Source organism: Mirounga leonina, unplaced genomic scaffold, assembly GCF_011800145.1.
Source record: "Mirounga leonina isolate KUSES-001 unplaced genomic scaffold, KU_Mleo_1.0 Mir_153, whole genome shotgun sequence".
Classification (NCBI taxonomy): domain Eukaryota; kingdom Metazoa; phylum Chordata; class Mammalia; order Carnivora; family Phocidae; genus Mirounga; species Mirounga leonina.
Window position 1 is genome coordinate 38,169,848 of NW_023270387.1, and position 15,754 is coordinate 38,185,601.

The 15,754-nt window shown below is 37.6% G+C and overlaps 1 protein-coding gene across 5 annotated transcripts in view; it reads right to left on the reverse strand.

Annotated features, from left to right (window-relative positions):
- Positions 1–15,754, reverse strand: part of DEUP1 (deuterosome assembly protein 1) — a 106,501-nt gene that overhangs the window by 38,262 nt on the left and 52,485 nt on the right. For 2 of the 5 annotated variants that reach the window (XM_035009390.1, XM_035009391.1), the window contains exons 5-7: positions 14,098–14,232; positions 9,907–10,020; positions 7,695–7,937 (exon numbers count right to left, since the gene is read on the reverse strand). In XM_035009390.1, the coding sequence (XP_034865281.1) occupies positions 7,695–7,937; positions 9,907–10,020; positions 14,098–14,232 (492 nt within the window). The remainder of the gene's footprint in view (positions 1–7,694; positions 7,938–9,906; positions 10,021–14,097; positions 14,233–15,754) is intronic. The other 3 variants (XM_035009392.1, XM_035009393.1, XM_035009394.1) reach the window with 3 other exon arrangements.

The window sequence follows — 15,754 nt, forward strand, 5'->3', positions numbered from 1 at the left end:
GCCTACACAGTGAGTTATAAACCGTGGTCTACGGCTCCACTGTTGCCCAGTAATAGCCCTACTTTATCTGGCAACTAGAAACACCAGCAATCCTGTGAATCCAGTGTTTTATTTTGTTGATAAGAGGCTTGAGCAAGTTTAAAAGCTGTTGGAAAGGGTCCAGGCAGGAGAGAGGAGGAGTAACGGTAATGGTGTTGGTTCCTGGGAAGGTAGGTGGAGTGGGTCCCAAAGCCCAGGTGGAAGAATTGCCTAAAGCAAAAGGAAAGAAGGAAGGAAGATGGAATGTAGACAAGTATATGCAACTGGATATGGAGAGATAAGACAGCGGCTCTCTGTTGGCTTCTATTTTCCTTGTGAAGTAAAAAGATGGCGCTAGAAGGAGAAGGGGAGATAGGGGCAAGGGAATGATTTTTTGAAAGATTTTATTTATTTGAGAGAGAGGGAGAGAGAGAGCGTGCATGGGGGTGGGGTGGGGGGAAGAGGGGCAGAGGAAGAAGCAGACTCCCTGCTAAGTGGGAGCCTGATGCAGGCTCGATCCCGGACCCTGGGATCATGACCTGAGCCAAAGGCAGATGCTTAACTGACTGAGTCACCCAGGCGTGCTCATGGGAGTGATTTTTGAGAGTGGAGAAGGTTTGAAATGGCCTGCAATGAAATGGATAATTAGCTGATTGGAGCAACAGAAGAGGATTCCTGGCAGTGTTGAGTACTCATTTGAGATTTGTGACCATGACCCGATGAGTGATTTTCTCCAGCAGTACTTGGCTATTCTCTGGGAGAGAGGTTATGGCAGAGTCCTTTCAAATCACCAGGTTTCTTCTACTCACTTATACAGGGAAACTAATATTTATTAAATGTACCTGACCCAGGTCATCAAATCCATTGCCACTTTTAGTAGATGAGGAAATTGAGGGCCAGACTTGGTCCAGAGTCACAGAGCTTACAAGTGGCAGATTTTAGAAAAGACAAATCCAGGTCTTTTGGAACATTCAAAATGCAAAAATAATTTGTTTCATGCAACATTAGTGAAACAGCCCTGTAGTTTATTGGCAAAGACAGGGTGGAGTGTTACGAGGGCAGGAGGTTTCTCTGCTAATAAAGGCTGTAGGAAACACTACGGACATCTTTAAAAATCATTTGTTTAATAACTCTGTATATATCAATAACAGATTTATATATAATCCACGTACCATAATATTCACCCATTTACAGTATGTAATTCAGTGGACTTAGTATGTTCATGAAGTTGTGCAGGCATCACTACTAATTCCAGAACATTTTCATCACAACCAAAATAAACCGAAAACCCATCAGTAGTCACTTCCCATTTTCCATCCTCCTAGTCTCTGGCAACTACGAACGTACGTTCTGTCTCTATGGAACTACCCATTCTGGTCATAGTCTTTGCGACTGGCTTCTTTCACTCAGCATAATGCTTCCAAGGTTCATCCATGTTACAGCATGGATCAATATTTTATTCCTTTTTGGTGATGGATAATATTTAATTGTATGAATATACCACATTTTTGTTTATTAGTTCATCAGTTGCTGGACATTTGATGTTTCTTCTTTTTGGCCATTATGAATAACACTGCTATAAAATTTCATGTACAAGCTTTGGGCATATGTTTTCTTTTCTTTTTTTTTTTTAAAGATTTTATTTATTTATTTGACAGAGACAGAGATAGCGAGAGCAGGAACACAAGCAGTGGGAGTGGAAGAGGGAGAAGCAGGCTTCTCCTCGAGGAGGGAGCCCGATGTGGGACTCGATCCCAGGACCCTGGGATCATGACCTGAGCTGAAGGCAGACGCTTAACGACTGAGCCACCCAGGCACCCTGGGCATATGTTTTCTGATTCATTAATTCTTACCCCAAAATTCACAGAGCCTAGAAATATAATTATGCAGACAGTATAGGACATATGAGTTCCCAGAGAAACTTTTTTTTTTTTTTAACCAAAGCCTTAAATTTATACATTTTCCGGGAGACCTAGAGACCTGGGTTTGGGGAAGGACCTCGCTGTAATACTTTTTTTTTTTTTAAGATTTTATTTATTTATTTGAGAGAGAGAGAATGAGAGAGAGCACATGAGAGGGGGGAGGGTCAGAGGGAGAAGGAGACTCCCTGCCGAGCAGGGAGCCCGATGCGGGACTTGATCCAGGGACTCCAGGATCATGACCTGAGCCGAAGGCAGTCGCTTAACCAACTGAGCCACCCAGGTGCCCCCCTCGCTGTAATACTTTAGCCCCAGAAGTTCCTGGACTGACTTGGAAATAAGAGGATAAATATATTCCAATAGGTGATTTAATAAACTTGTTTGGATAAAGGTGTGTTTGGATAAAGTCCCTGTTTCAAACAGTGGGGATTTTTCAGATGAGCCTAAAATTTCAAAATAAACAAAAGAAATGTGAAACAATAGATTTGCAAGTAGAAAAACAAGTTGACTTGATGTGAATGTCATCCATTACTTTGGCCAATTGAAGAAGGCGCCATCTGGGCTCCCTGCCTTGCAAATTTGCCACCACGTGAAGCTGCATGTGGGCAACTAGGTCTTCCTTCAGTCAGGGAAGGGGAGTATAAAAAGGGCCTAGCTCCGGGCCAATTTGAAATGCAGAGTCACCATGGACTAGGGTTAATTAAAATTCTGTAAAATGTGATAATAATAGTTTATTTCTTTACTGTTATTAGAAAAGAATACCTATAAGACTGATATTTGGAGATATCATGTCACTAAGGAAAAAAAAGCTTATTTGTGATCTAGCTATCCTGGTAAGAGAATTTATGTCAAAATTGAAACTTTTCATAATATAAATCAATAATAATGATTTGACACATTTTCTAACATGAATGAATATGCAAAAGATTTTAATTATAATTGACAGAATTATGTAAATTGACTATAAAAGTATGAGAAAAGCTTTGTTGATATAGATAAATTGAGAGTTGTTTTTTGACCTATGCAATATCCCTTTGAATTAATTCAATGTTAATAATACTGAGTTGACACAGATTAGTGAATTTGTTTAACTTAGATGTAGCTTTAAAATTGGCATGCTTTTGCATAAAAGCCAAATTAATTATTTGTCACTGTGGATGCAAATATTTAGGAAAGTGACTCTTTGGTACCTGATTCAGTGACTAAAACACTCTCAAGTTTCTTTGAAACAACTTAGGTACGTAAATCTACCTTTTTTTAAAAACTCGACCCCCAACACGGGGCTCAAATTCACAACCTCAAGATCGAGAGTTGCATGCTCTACCGACTGAGCCAACCAGGAGCCCCTGTAAATCTACTTTTTTAAACTGTAAATTTTATGACATCTAAACACAGGTCAAGTATTTCCAGTGACTACTTGGCTTCCAAATTGGGAGATATGTTGTAAGTGTAAATACACACCAGATTTTGAGGACTTAGTATGAAAAGAAATGGAAAATATCTCATTATTTCATTAATAACTTTTTACATTGATTGTATGTTGAAATGATAACACTTTAGATATATGATGGATTGAGTAAAATATATTACTATTATGTACTAATTTCACCCATGTCTTCTGTCTTCTTTTGATGTGGTTACTAGAAAAACTTAAATTATATTTGTGGCTTGCATTATATTTCACTGCACAGTATGGTTCTAGTATGTTAACAACCCACTAACAAGCACACTAAAAGGTCAGTGTTGGGGGGGCACAGCTCTTAGAAAAATGCAGAACAATTTCTTTTTGTCATTAACCTCCAATGGGAAATGCTGCACATTTAAAAAATGTGAGTGTAGTACAGCATAGTAAATAAATATATGCAATGGGATTAATATGTATACTGACACATTTCAGAGTTGTGGAAAGACAAGTGAGAAGATGTGATTCATGTGAAAATCCAAATGCATCTGGCATTCACGTGTGTTGTAAACTAAAGAGAATTTTATATACAACAAGTGACAGTAATTCAAACTGAAATAGTAGTCTTTTTAAATTCATGTGCAAGATGTGGAGCACTGTCACATGACAGGTCTTTGCAAAAAGAGAAGAGAAACTTCTTTCTAAATATATGCACTGGCTAAGTGATTATTTACCTCTAATGATTCCCATTTGGTAAAATACAAATTTTGTAAAACAAGTTTAAGGCCCATCTGTTTAGTTAGAAATTCGCCTTTAAACCTTCAAATCAGCTACCAAATAGTAAATAATTGGTATCTTCTTATTCCGTATTTGCTTTAAAGCAAGAGAATGAAACAAGGTCACATTTGGAAATAAAACAGGGAAAAGGCCAAATGAAAGCATTATTTTCACCATTTGTCTTCTACAGGCATCAAAAACAAGTAGTGTTTCCTTGGGCACAGAAATCTTATCTGTTAGCTACCTTGAAGTTTCCGAACCAAACTACTTCTTAAAGATCTTTTCATTAAAGCTTTAACGTATTTTTATGTGTCAAGCATACTCCAGAATAATTTGGTTTGTTTTTTAATACATGTAATTCTTTTGTAAAATATAAAATGGAGATTCTTAGTTTAAATGTAATAATGTTTCTAGATCCAAGAATAACTAAATTATTTTTGTTTAGTGAATACAAATCTGTAAAAATAACTTTGGCAAATTTTCTCATAGAAATTGGTATATAAATAAAAATAAATAACAGTCATATTAAAATGTATCATTAACTATGAAAAACATCATAAAATAGAGTAGAAAACTGGTGAAGAATATGAGTAAAATAATATTTCAAAACTTAAAGCAAGGTTTCTCAACCTCAGCACTATCTATACTTTGGTCTGGATAATTCTTTGTTGCGGGGTTGTCTTGTGCATTATAGGATGCGTAATAGTATATCTGGCCTCTACGCACTAGATGTCAATAGCATCCCTTTCCCCTGTTGTGACAACCACAAATATATCCAAGCATTACCAGGTGTCACTTGGGGAGCAAAGTCACTCCACTAGAGAATCACTGATTTAAAGGAAAGTCATAACAATTAGGGGCAACTAATACTGTTATTTTATAACCTCTGGTATAAATAACAGTAAGAATATTTCACAACTGATTGACTTCTATGAGGAGCTGGGTTTTTATTTTGTTAGTATAGATTCAGGAATATTAGTAAATTATTATGTATGTTGATATACGTATATATCAGGAAAAGTCAAGGTGGATAACATGGACTTTCCTTAGCCCAGACGAGCTACGGAGCCTTCTCAGGGTGCATGCATGTAAGCCCTTATGTGGGCGGGAGGATGAGTCATATCCTGTTGAACTTGGGTCAGGAGTGTAAATCAATTAAATGATATTGCTAAAGGACAGGGAGGCCTTGGCCTTCAAGTAGTCTGAGGCCTCTAACCTCCTGCTACACGTTCAGACTCTCTGGTTGCACTTTCTCTCTTCTTGTCAATAGGAGTGCCAGTGTGAGAAGTATTCGTTTAAGGCATTCACTTGGAGAGAGGGAAGAGATTATGAACTAGGAATGTTAATTTATTAATGTTTCTCAATGTACACTCTTCCTCTATTTGCAACATTCTTTCTTTTAACCAGATTCTCCAACTTCCTTCCTGGAAAAATATAAAAAAGTTCTGAGAAGGAGAAAGATGGGGCTGGTCTAGGAAAGCATGACAGAGAAAGTCAGTCATGCTGCCAAGAGAGGGAAACAGAGGCTCTTTCTAGAATACAGGGTAAGAGTAGCCATTTCTATTTTACAAGTGAGCCAAAGAAGCAAAAGCTGAATCTCAGCCTATAAAAGAGGATGTTCTTGGATTCTGTAATAGGTCCAAACAAAATTCTTTTGGCGAGATTAAAAGGAACTGACGTTAGTGAAGAAGCTGAGCCTCACCGAAGCATACAAGCAGACTTCATAACTGGGCTCACTCATGAAATATGTTTAGGGCAAACTAAAGAGAACAGAACAGAAAATAGATTTCTGGGGACCAGAACCAAAAAGACCTTGAAAAAGGACAAAGAGGACCAACTCCAGTCTGTGCTGGATGACCTAAAGCCCAGGGCAGAAAATGTGGGAACGACCCACAAACACACTCTACTTACTTATTGATTGTGATCCTGGTGCAGACTCTGGCAGTTCAAAGACAGCTGCAGAATGTCTTGAAATAAACGCCAGAGGCATGACCGGTTGTCCCAGGCCCAGGGAAATGGAAAAGGAAGCCCCTGAGAGAAAAATCTCCTCAGAAGCAGAGGTGCTGCAAGCCCCTCCAAAGGGACCAAGTAGGCTGATGGGCAAACTGAACACACGGAAGCCACCTGACAGCCTCTCGAGTAGAAGAGTAAGGGCTAGTCTTACCTACGTTATAGCAAAGCTGGAGAAAACACCATTAGTACCTCCCCTATTTCTAGACAATTTGTGGCTTGTTCAGCGCTTAGGATTTGTGGTTTAGCTTGCTTTGTTTGTTTACATCTATATTCCGATTTGTATTAGAATAACACCCCCCTCCCCACATGAAGCTGGATTTGGGGATGGAGGAGGTGTCCTTCTCTTAGAAACGCCATGGAAGCAGAGAAGCTGGGAGCCTTGTGTTTGGCCCCCTACAGACATGGAGAAAGAGGAACATGGAGGAGTAGATGTTGGCAGAGAAAGAAATAAAAGAACTAATCCCATATATAACGTGGCGGGATGGGAGGATGAGGAGTTGGCGCAAGACGAAAAAATGACCCTGGGAGTTTAAGTGGTAGAAGATCCTGAGGAATGTCTTAAAGAAGTGGAAGTCTGCTCAGATAGTGGCCTCCAAAGTATATCTCAGCATGAGGAAGGGATAGAGTGGGACTGAGAATGGGCCAGCTGACATGTTTGAGTTGGTAGAAAAAGGCTGAATGCTTGTAGGTGGGAGAAGACCAAAACGGGGGAAAAAACTATATAATGTGTCAACTAACTGGGATATCCATGAATAAGAAATATATATTTAGTAAAGAAATTGGTAATGACCAATTTTGATGTATGCTGTATTACTTTCTTAGTGATGCAGAAGTAAACAAGAAAGAGAAAGAAAGAAAGAAAGAAAGAAAGAAAGAAAGAAAGAAAGAAAGAAAGAAAGAAAGAAAGAAAGAAAAGAAAGAGAGAGAGGAAGGAAGGAAGGGAGGGAGGGGGGAGGAAGGAAGGAGGAAGGGAGGGAGGAAGGAAGAGACAGACAAGACTGTTGGGTTAAGAAGAAAATTAATGCTTAGAAAAACCAGCAATCGCATTTGCCAACGTAGAGATTACCTAAAAACAAACAAATGAACAAAAACCCCGAACCCCAGGCTACTTGGCAAATGATCATGGTAAAGTGAACAGTGATAAATCCCAGGGAGTGACCTCCGTGCCTCTCACTGAGGTAATCAGATTGTTGAACCCTTACTGATCTCCTGGATCTCCAACCCAGGAATCCTGCAAGTCAAGGAGGCACAGGGTCAGAGAGAATCGCAGGGACACAGGGCAGCATGGGGCCAGAGGGCCACAGGTGTTAGGCCCCGGGGTCTGTAAGTGAGCACTGTTCTATCCTGGTAATGAATCATTCTATACTGCTGTAGAACTCACGTTCACTCTGGTGGGGAATAGCATCTATGGGATTGCCGAATTTACTCATCAAGTGAGAATTACTAAGAGGAACTAGGAAATGAATTTACACATGGAATAGAAAGTTAGCTTTCTAATCCATATACCTGTTCAGTCATGATTTCTACAACTCATGGACAGTATCAGTTGTAAAATAAAGAATCACCTGGCACTGTCTTTGGTACATCTTCAGTTCTTGTAAGAGCTTCTGATTTTCATCTTGTAACTTATTCCTGCTTAATGCTATTTCACTCACAGCTGACTTTAGTTTTTCAATAATGAACTCATCTCTTTCACTGCCTTTGCAACTGTGATCCAGGTCACACATCAACTGAGGATCTTCTGAGCTGTTGTCTTCTGTGCACTGTTTTTTACCACTGAGTTGAGTTTGGTAACTTTGTGCCTGTTTCTGAGAAAAATTAAGACTGTGTCGATGAAACGGAGAACATTGTATTTAAGCTTCCATAAACAACATTCAAGAATGACAGAAAAGACTTGGGAGAAATATTTTTCAATATGTTTATAATGGAGCTTCACTCTCTGTAATTCAGTCTTGTGTTTTTTTCTAAAACCTCAATTTCGGATGATGTAAAGAGAAAATATATTTGTAGAACCTCAGAGCAGACATAGAGTAGGGGAGGGGGCTTAGAGTAGGGAAATCTTATTAAGCAAGAAAAAATGTTCAGAAGAGGAAAATCGTGGATACAATTACACAATAGTTGAAAAGGTCTATAGGATGAAAAATAAAATTAAAGACAGATTGTAGGAAAGAGTTGTCAACACATATAACAAGGGTTAATAATTCTTAATGTACAAAAACTTCTACACATTCATAAGAAAAAGAGAAATGACACAAAAGAAGAATTGGCAAAATTTATAAACAGGCAATTCACAGAAAAGGAAATGGAAAAGACTAAGAAGGATAGGAAAGATGCTCTTACAAGTAGTCAGAGAATTGCAAAACAAATCAAGCCATTCTGCTATCAGTCCAAGTTGGTAAAAATCAAAAGACTGATAACATTCCATGTTGGTGAAAGTACGAGTACCCCATAGACTGTTCATGAATGGAAATTACTATAACCTTTTGGGAAGTAATATGCTAGCTAGTATTTATTTAAAAAATTTGAATGGACATAATACTCTTTGGCTCAAGAATCATTTCTAGGATTTTTAATTTAACAAAAGAAAAATAATAACATTTGAAGATGTATGTACAAGGATATTTATTACAGTATTATAATAGCAAAAAAACTAGAAACAACTTGAATGTTCATCAATAAGGAAATGATTGGAAGAATTAAGGTATAGGTACAATGTACTATGATATATATGGTAATAGAAACAAAATTCTATTAAAAATTATGCAGAATTAGGTAATGACTTGAAAGAATATTCATGAGGAAGGATAATTATTAAGTAAAACAACAAAATTTTAAAAAGGAAAAAATATACAACTTCCCCCAAATACATACTTTACATGTTTGTACAAACAAAAGAAAAAGTATGGAAAGAAAAACACCTATTTTGTATTAAATTGATAAGAATGGAGAAGACGCTATTAATTTTACATTGGATTATTTTGTATTGTTAGATTCAGAGAACATATATAACTTAGGTAATTTAAGTAACGTAAAGAATGAAAAATAAGAAACAAAACCCAAATCAAACAAAAACCATAATTTCTCACTGGCGTTAATAAAAATTCCAAATGCCTTGGCCAAGACTTTAAGGCTTATTATAATCTGTATTCAACTCACCAGGCTTACCATCTCCTACCGTTCCTTGCTTTCCACAGGGACTCCCAACCAATTGGCCCATTTTCTAAACCCAGAATTTGCCTTTTGCTCTCTTGCTTCAGTGATTTTGCTCCTGGTACTTCCACCACCCAAAATACAGTCTCAAAATACATCCATTCTTCAAGGGCCAGCCCCAGTCCTACTCCTGCTGGAGGATATTTCCTCACTATCTCAGCCCAAATTTTTCCCTTACTCCTCTGAACTCTAAAAGGATATCCCATTTGCTTGCCATTAATTATCTGTAAATATGGACATGTGTTATCTCTACCTCTAAGCTGTAAGGTTCTTGAGGTCAGGAACCAAGCAATCTTAGACTTTCTAAGCAACTAGCCCATAGACATGCAAAAACATACATTATTTAATGATATAATAACAATGGTCACTTTTAAAAGTACCATCCTTTGAGGCATGTAGACTAAATTCACCATTACAAATTTTCATGCACTTGCAACTTTACCCAGTGTTAGACCTACTCTGGTTATTTTCCCTTGGTTGGCATTTCCATCTGCAATAAGATTGATTATAAAGATAGTAATAGTTAACCTCTGATTTTTTCTAAGAGGATAGTATTAGGTAATGTACCTGAAATTGATTACACTTCTCAGATAATAATTTTTGTTGAGCATCTAAAGAAACCAGATGAGTCTGATATAGTATCTCTTGCTTGTCCCATTCTCTTGACTTTGCTCTAAATTCCTTTTAAAAAAGTGGAGGGACAAACATAAATTGAAGAAAATTATTCACTTAAAAACACAATGACTAAGGCTTCTTTCATTTGTACATCTTCACTCTAAACAACTACATTCATTCTTTCCCCATTTGGAAAACAAAATAAATATTAAATCACTCATCTTGGATTTATTACTAGATAACAGCTTCTGATTCTTGTCACCAAACCTATATCCTTAATTTTGTTTGTTTGTTTTTATGGGATAAGGCTTTGACTGATTTGGTGACTTTGTCCCCTTGTGGTTTTCAAAGCTACTGTCCAAGGTAAAGCCAAAATCAACTCATTCTGGGGAACAGAACAACCATCTAATTTAGGCCTAATTTAGGATACCAGCAGAGCTACCCTGGGGAAGAAGTGGTGGAATGAGCTTGATACAACATACTCGGTTCTACAAGTTTTTGTTCAAAGTAGTATATTTGTAGAACATGAATGTTCACAACTTAGCACAAGGAAAGCATATGGTTTTGGGAATTAATCATTCAAGGAAGGCTATAAATTAAGGAGGCCCCTTACAGTAATTAAAGATGACCTGAAATTGAGTGGTGGTCATAAGGTTGGAAAAATGTGGCTAGGCCCCTTTTAAATATATGATAATACCTTATGATAAATAGACCATATTTATTAAGATAAATGGAAACAGTTCATATAAAGTTATTGACTTGATTCTGACATTCAACAATTTAAAATTAGGTACACGAAAACAGGGTCTTCAATAATAGTGACAAATTTACAAAACTAGGCTCTTGTACAAAATAGCTAATATTTCAAATTAGTACAATGCAGATTTAAAAAATTCCTGTTTACTTTTAATTTTGGAGGGAGTCTTTGGAGTCAGAATTCAAAATATGGGCAAGGTTGACTTACATGGTTCACATCTTTCAGTTAATACTAATATTTAGCAACACCCACCCAGCAATCTCAATCTTGAAAATAAGTATTTCCCAGCATGCTTTAAGAGGAGGCAGGGGCAGTAACCTCAATTCTTTACAAATTCTACAACAGGTAGAAATGAGGTCAAGAATGAGGCCAAGCAGGCTAGAAATATGGGTCACAGACATATCAGCAATGCTCACAACAGTCCTGGCTTTCTTGATCTTACAGATGTATTGGTTTCAAGACTGGTTTCAAGCCCGCACAATATATCCCGTAGTTATGGGACCATACAGAGACCTAGGGACCTTTAGGAGGATTTTTGTAGAGACAAGTTTGTCCCCCGCCAGGTTCCAGAGAGTCTGTAGACTTGCCTAAACCTCCAGAGTAAGTTCTCCATGGCTGGAAAAGGTTTTCTGGGTCTTCAAGGTTGAGAGTGGGTCAGGGTCATTAAGATTAGAGTTTCTAGGGGAAGTCCATTGCTACATACGTTTTTTAATCCCTTTACTAAATACTGGAAGATGGAACTAACTTTTCTTTAGTGATGGTTCTATGTCAGGGACTCTACAAACCTCCACCTGTAAGATGGCTTTAACTTTTTAGTATGAACATTTCACACTTACATAAAAGTAGAGATTTAAAAAACTCCTGTGTACCCTTCGCCCAGTCTGACCACCATCAACCTAACCATCTCCATTCCGCCTCTCTCGCAACCCTTTCTTTGTTGGACTAATTTAAGGCAACTTCCAGACCTCATGTATTCTCACCCGTAAATGTTTTAGTGTGCATCTAAATGTATACATATGTGTATTTTTTCTCCCATAACCACAATGTCACCTATAAGGTATTTTAACCCCATTTATTGGTGAAAAATGAAATCTCTGTGAGACTAACAACTTGCCTGTAGGTCACAAGGCAAATAAATGAGTCAGGAAGTGTTTTAAATTATAAACTGTCATGTTCTTCCACATCAACATGATATTTCGCACTTCTCTATTACTATACCAATGAATAAACATTTGTCCCAAAGGAAAAACATGCTTAGATGTAGACTAAAACTGGGACAGCCCATCTCTTACACATTAATTTTTCATATGGCTCTAAGTAAAAACAGGTACATGAAGTGTCTCCATAATTATACAGTTTACACTACCTACACAATGTGCTTAAAAATTATTATATAAGTACAAACCTATCAGGTTATATATATCTATATCCATAGAGATTTTTTTGTTTTTTGTTTTTGTTTTTGTCTTAGAGAGAGATAGAGCATAAGCAGGAGAGGAGGGGCAGGGCAGAGGCAGAGGGAGAGAGAATCTCAAGCAGCCTCCATGCCTAGCATGGAGCCTGACATGGGGCTCGATCTCATGACCCTGATATCATGACCTGAGCCGAAATCAAGAATCGGACGCTTAATCGACTGAACCACCCAGGTGCCCCAGCTCATATTTTGCTACTAATTTCATCTATAAATTCATGAAATCTATTTTATGTAAATATTTCATTCCCTAAATATAAAAGTGTTCACAAAAAGTATTTAATATTATTTTCAGGACTTTTTTTTTTTTGGCTGTACAATTTACATGACTGTGGTTGTCCCATAAAACCCCATGAGAAGTCAATCAAAAGGCTAATCGGTGACTTGATCTCTGCATTTTCAGTGAAAGCATATACATTACAGTGCACATCTTTGGGCATCTTCTATGAGACCAGGATATTTCTGAAGCCAGTCTGGTCACACCATCATAAGAGCCAGGTGGTTACACATGGTGCATTTTCCTGTAGAGTCAATTTTACTAAGCAGTAGTAATTTTGTATTTAAAAAAAAACCAACATATTATTCAGTAGAATACAGGAATTTAAAAGCTAAAACCCAAGCCTTCCAGCAAAGTTCTTGCAACAGGCTGGTTTTAGGACTATGATCCTAGATTTTCTTTCTTCTTTTAAAGATATTTTGGAGGGAAAGTTTGAGAAGGTCTGTGAATTGAAGAGTAAAATGATGAAAATCAAATGGGGCAACGACAATTAGATAGGAGGAAGGAGATAAGAGGCAGGACACCAGGGAAAGGGGCAAATCTGGGCTGGAATATGAGGAGTAAGAGAAAGGAATTGATCAAAGATTCCTAAGTATCTACCTGGGTGACTGGGAGAGGCCAACCATTATCTGTCGGAGAAGTAGAAGAAAGGGAACTTGGGGCACCTGGGTGGCTCAGTTGTTGGGCATGTGCCTTCGGCTCGGGTCGTGATCCCAGGGTACTGGGATCGAGCCCCGCATGGGGCTCCCTGCTCAGCGGGAAGCCTGCTTCTCCCTCTCCCACTCCCCCTGCTTTTGTTCTCTCTCTTGCTGTTTCTTCCTCTGTCAAAAAATAAATAAAAAATCTTAAAAAGAAGAAAGGGAACTCATTGGCTGGGGATGGTGAGAGGGATGCTGGGATTTAGGGCTTGAGAACAAAAGAAGGAATGGAGTGGGCTAACTTGAGGTCAATTAATGAATAATGGAAGTCCTAGTAACTGGGCTCAGGTTAGAGAACAGAAATTTATAGTAGAATCTATCTGCTGTTACATGACTTCTACCAGGAGTGCTCAAGAGCACTGGGACGAAAAATAGCAGGTTTGTTTTTTCCAAGGTTGGGAAGTTAAGGGATAAAAATAAGTGCATCCGTGAATAGTAAGCCTTTTTAGGGACACAGATCTCAGAAGCTCTGGGTGATATATGGTGGCTCTCTTGGAGTGGCACTATCTCTTTAAGAAAAAAACCCTGAAACGCCAAGCCCTGTTCCAAAAACTGTTATGAGGCTTCGTTGGGATTTAAGTACCTAATAGTTAAATAGCCATTAAAAGATTTATTAGATACTCAATTTAACGGACCCCAGGGATGTCCTTCAATTTCACTCAACATCTGCAGTTTCTTTGAACTCTATTTTTTTTTTTTGGCTCTCCAAAATGCTGATCTGTATAAAAGATGCATAAATCAAAGTGATGTTTTAATTCGCTAAGTGCCTAAAGGGAAGGTGCAGTAAGAAAATACAGTGAATGAGAAGCTGATTTGTAATGGTGTTTGTTACCACAGCTGTGCGTGCCATGGTGCGCAGCGGAGACAGCCAGTCCACCACAGCTGCAGAAATCAACCCTGACCACACATGAAAGACACTAAGAAAGTACAGATGGCTCACCTCTAATTTCTGGTTCAAATTGCTCATTTCAAAGGGTGTTTCTTCTTTGAGGTGTGGTAACTCCTTTCGCCGAACTTTACTTTGTTTCATCTGGTGCAGTCTCAGTTTCTCAAAGCTATTCGTCAGTTTGGAAAACTGGAAGTAAGAGAGAAGGCTAACGTCTCACTGTGGCTGGTGCTTCTGACTCGAATTCACAAGAGTTCTTTTCTTGGGCACCTCTTTGAAGATTTAAGTCATGATTGGAAAATGCGGTAATGCTTAAATGTTCTGATTAGTAAAGACAGGACCAGTTATTAAAACTAAATTATTGAAGCTGAACACCATTCGGTTTTCATGTAAATTTGGGACTTCACTAACTGCACAGTTAAATGATTCACTCGATAAATATTTTGTTTAGCTTTGTCTTAACCGTATGTAGCAAAGCTTACAAGTTTTAAAAACCAAGTTTTTTTCTTTTATTTAGTGCCATCTTGTGTTGACAATTTTAATTTCAGTAACTCCTTCTATAAAATAACAAGTGTATATTTTATTGAAGAAAACTGAATACTGAATTTAAAAGATACAAACAGCATAAACTACTTATTCATGTTGATATGAGTTTAAATAAATTTAAGTATCAAATTGATACAATCTTTTTCTTACCAATAGTTCTTTTTTTTTTTAAGATCTTATTTTTATTTATTTGATAGAGAGAGAGATAGCAAGAACAGGATCACAAGCAGGGGGAGTGGGAGAGGGAGAAGCGGGCCTCCCGCTGAGCAGGGAGCCCGATGCGGGGCTCAATCCCAGGACCCTGGGATCATGACCTGAGCCGAAGGCAGACGCTTAATGACTGAGCCACCCAAGTGCCCCTTTCCAATAATTCTTTTAACTTAGACTCAGTACTATTTTTTCTGTTTCTTGTTCAAATAATAAATTAAAAGCAGCTTGGTCTATCAACATCTGTGAAGAAATTTCTAGATAACTATTTATAAAAGTTCTTTGGTTTTATTTTGAATTTTGAAATAATTATACAGTATACTTATACGGTATAATATTAAACCCAGGAAATTGACATTGGTACAATATATGTGCATAGTTTTATGCCACCTTATCACATATGTAGATTTGTGTGACCACAACCACAATCAAGATACAGAACCATTCCAACAGCACAAAGACCTCCCTGCCTTTGTAGTGACACTCATACCTCTCATCTTCCCACCCCAACCCCTGGCAACTACTAATTTGTTTCTATATCTGTAATTTTGTCATTTGAGAATGTTATAAAATGGAATCAAATTTTGACATTTTGAGATTGGCTTTTTTCAGTCAGCATAATGCCCTGAAGATGCATGCTTCTATCAATAGTTCATTCCTTTTTATTGCTCAGTATTATTCCATGCTTTGGATGGAACCACAGTTTCCTTGACCATTCATATACTCAGACATTTTGGTTATTTCCAGTTTTTGGCTACCACAAATAAAGCTATGAATGATTGTGCCTACTTATCTAATATTAGTCACTTGCTTTCTTTTTCTCATATTATTTTAAAATGGAGATATAGAGCGCCAAACTGTGGAAAGAGCCAAGATGTCCATCGACAGACAAATGGATAAAGAAGATGTGGTATATATATATATATATATATATATATATATATATATATATATATAT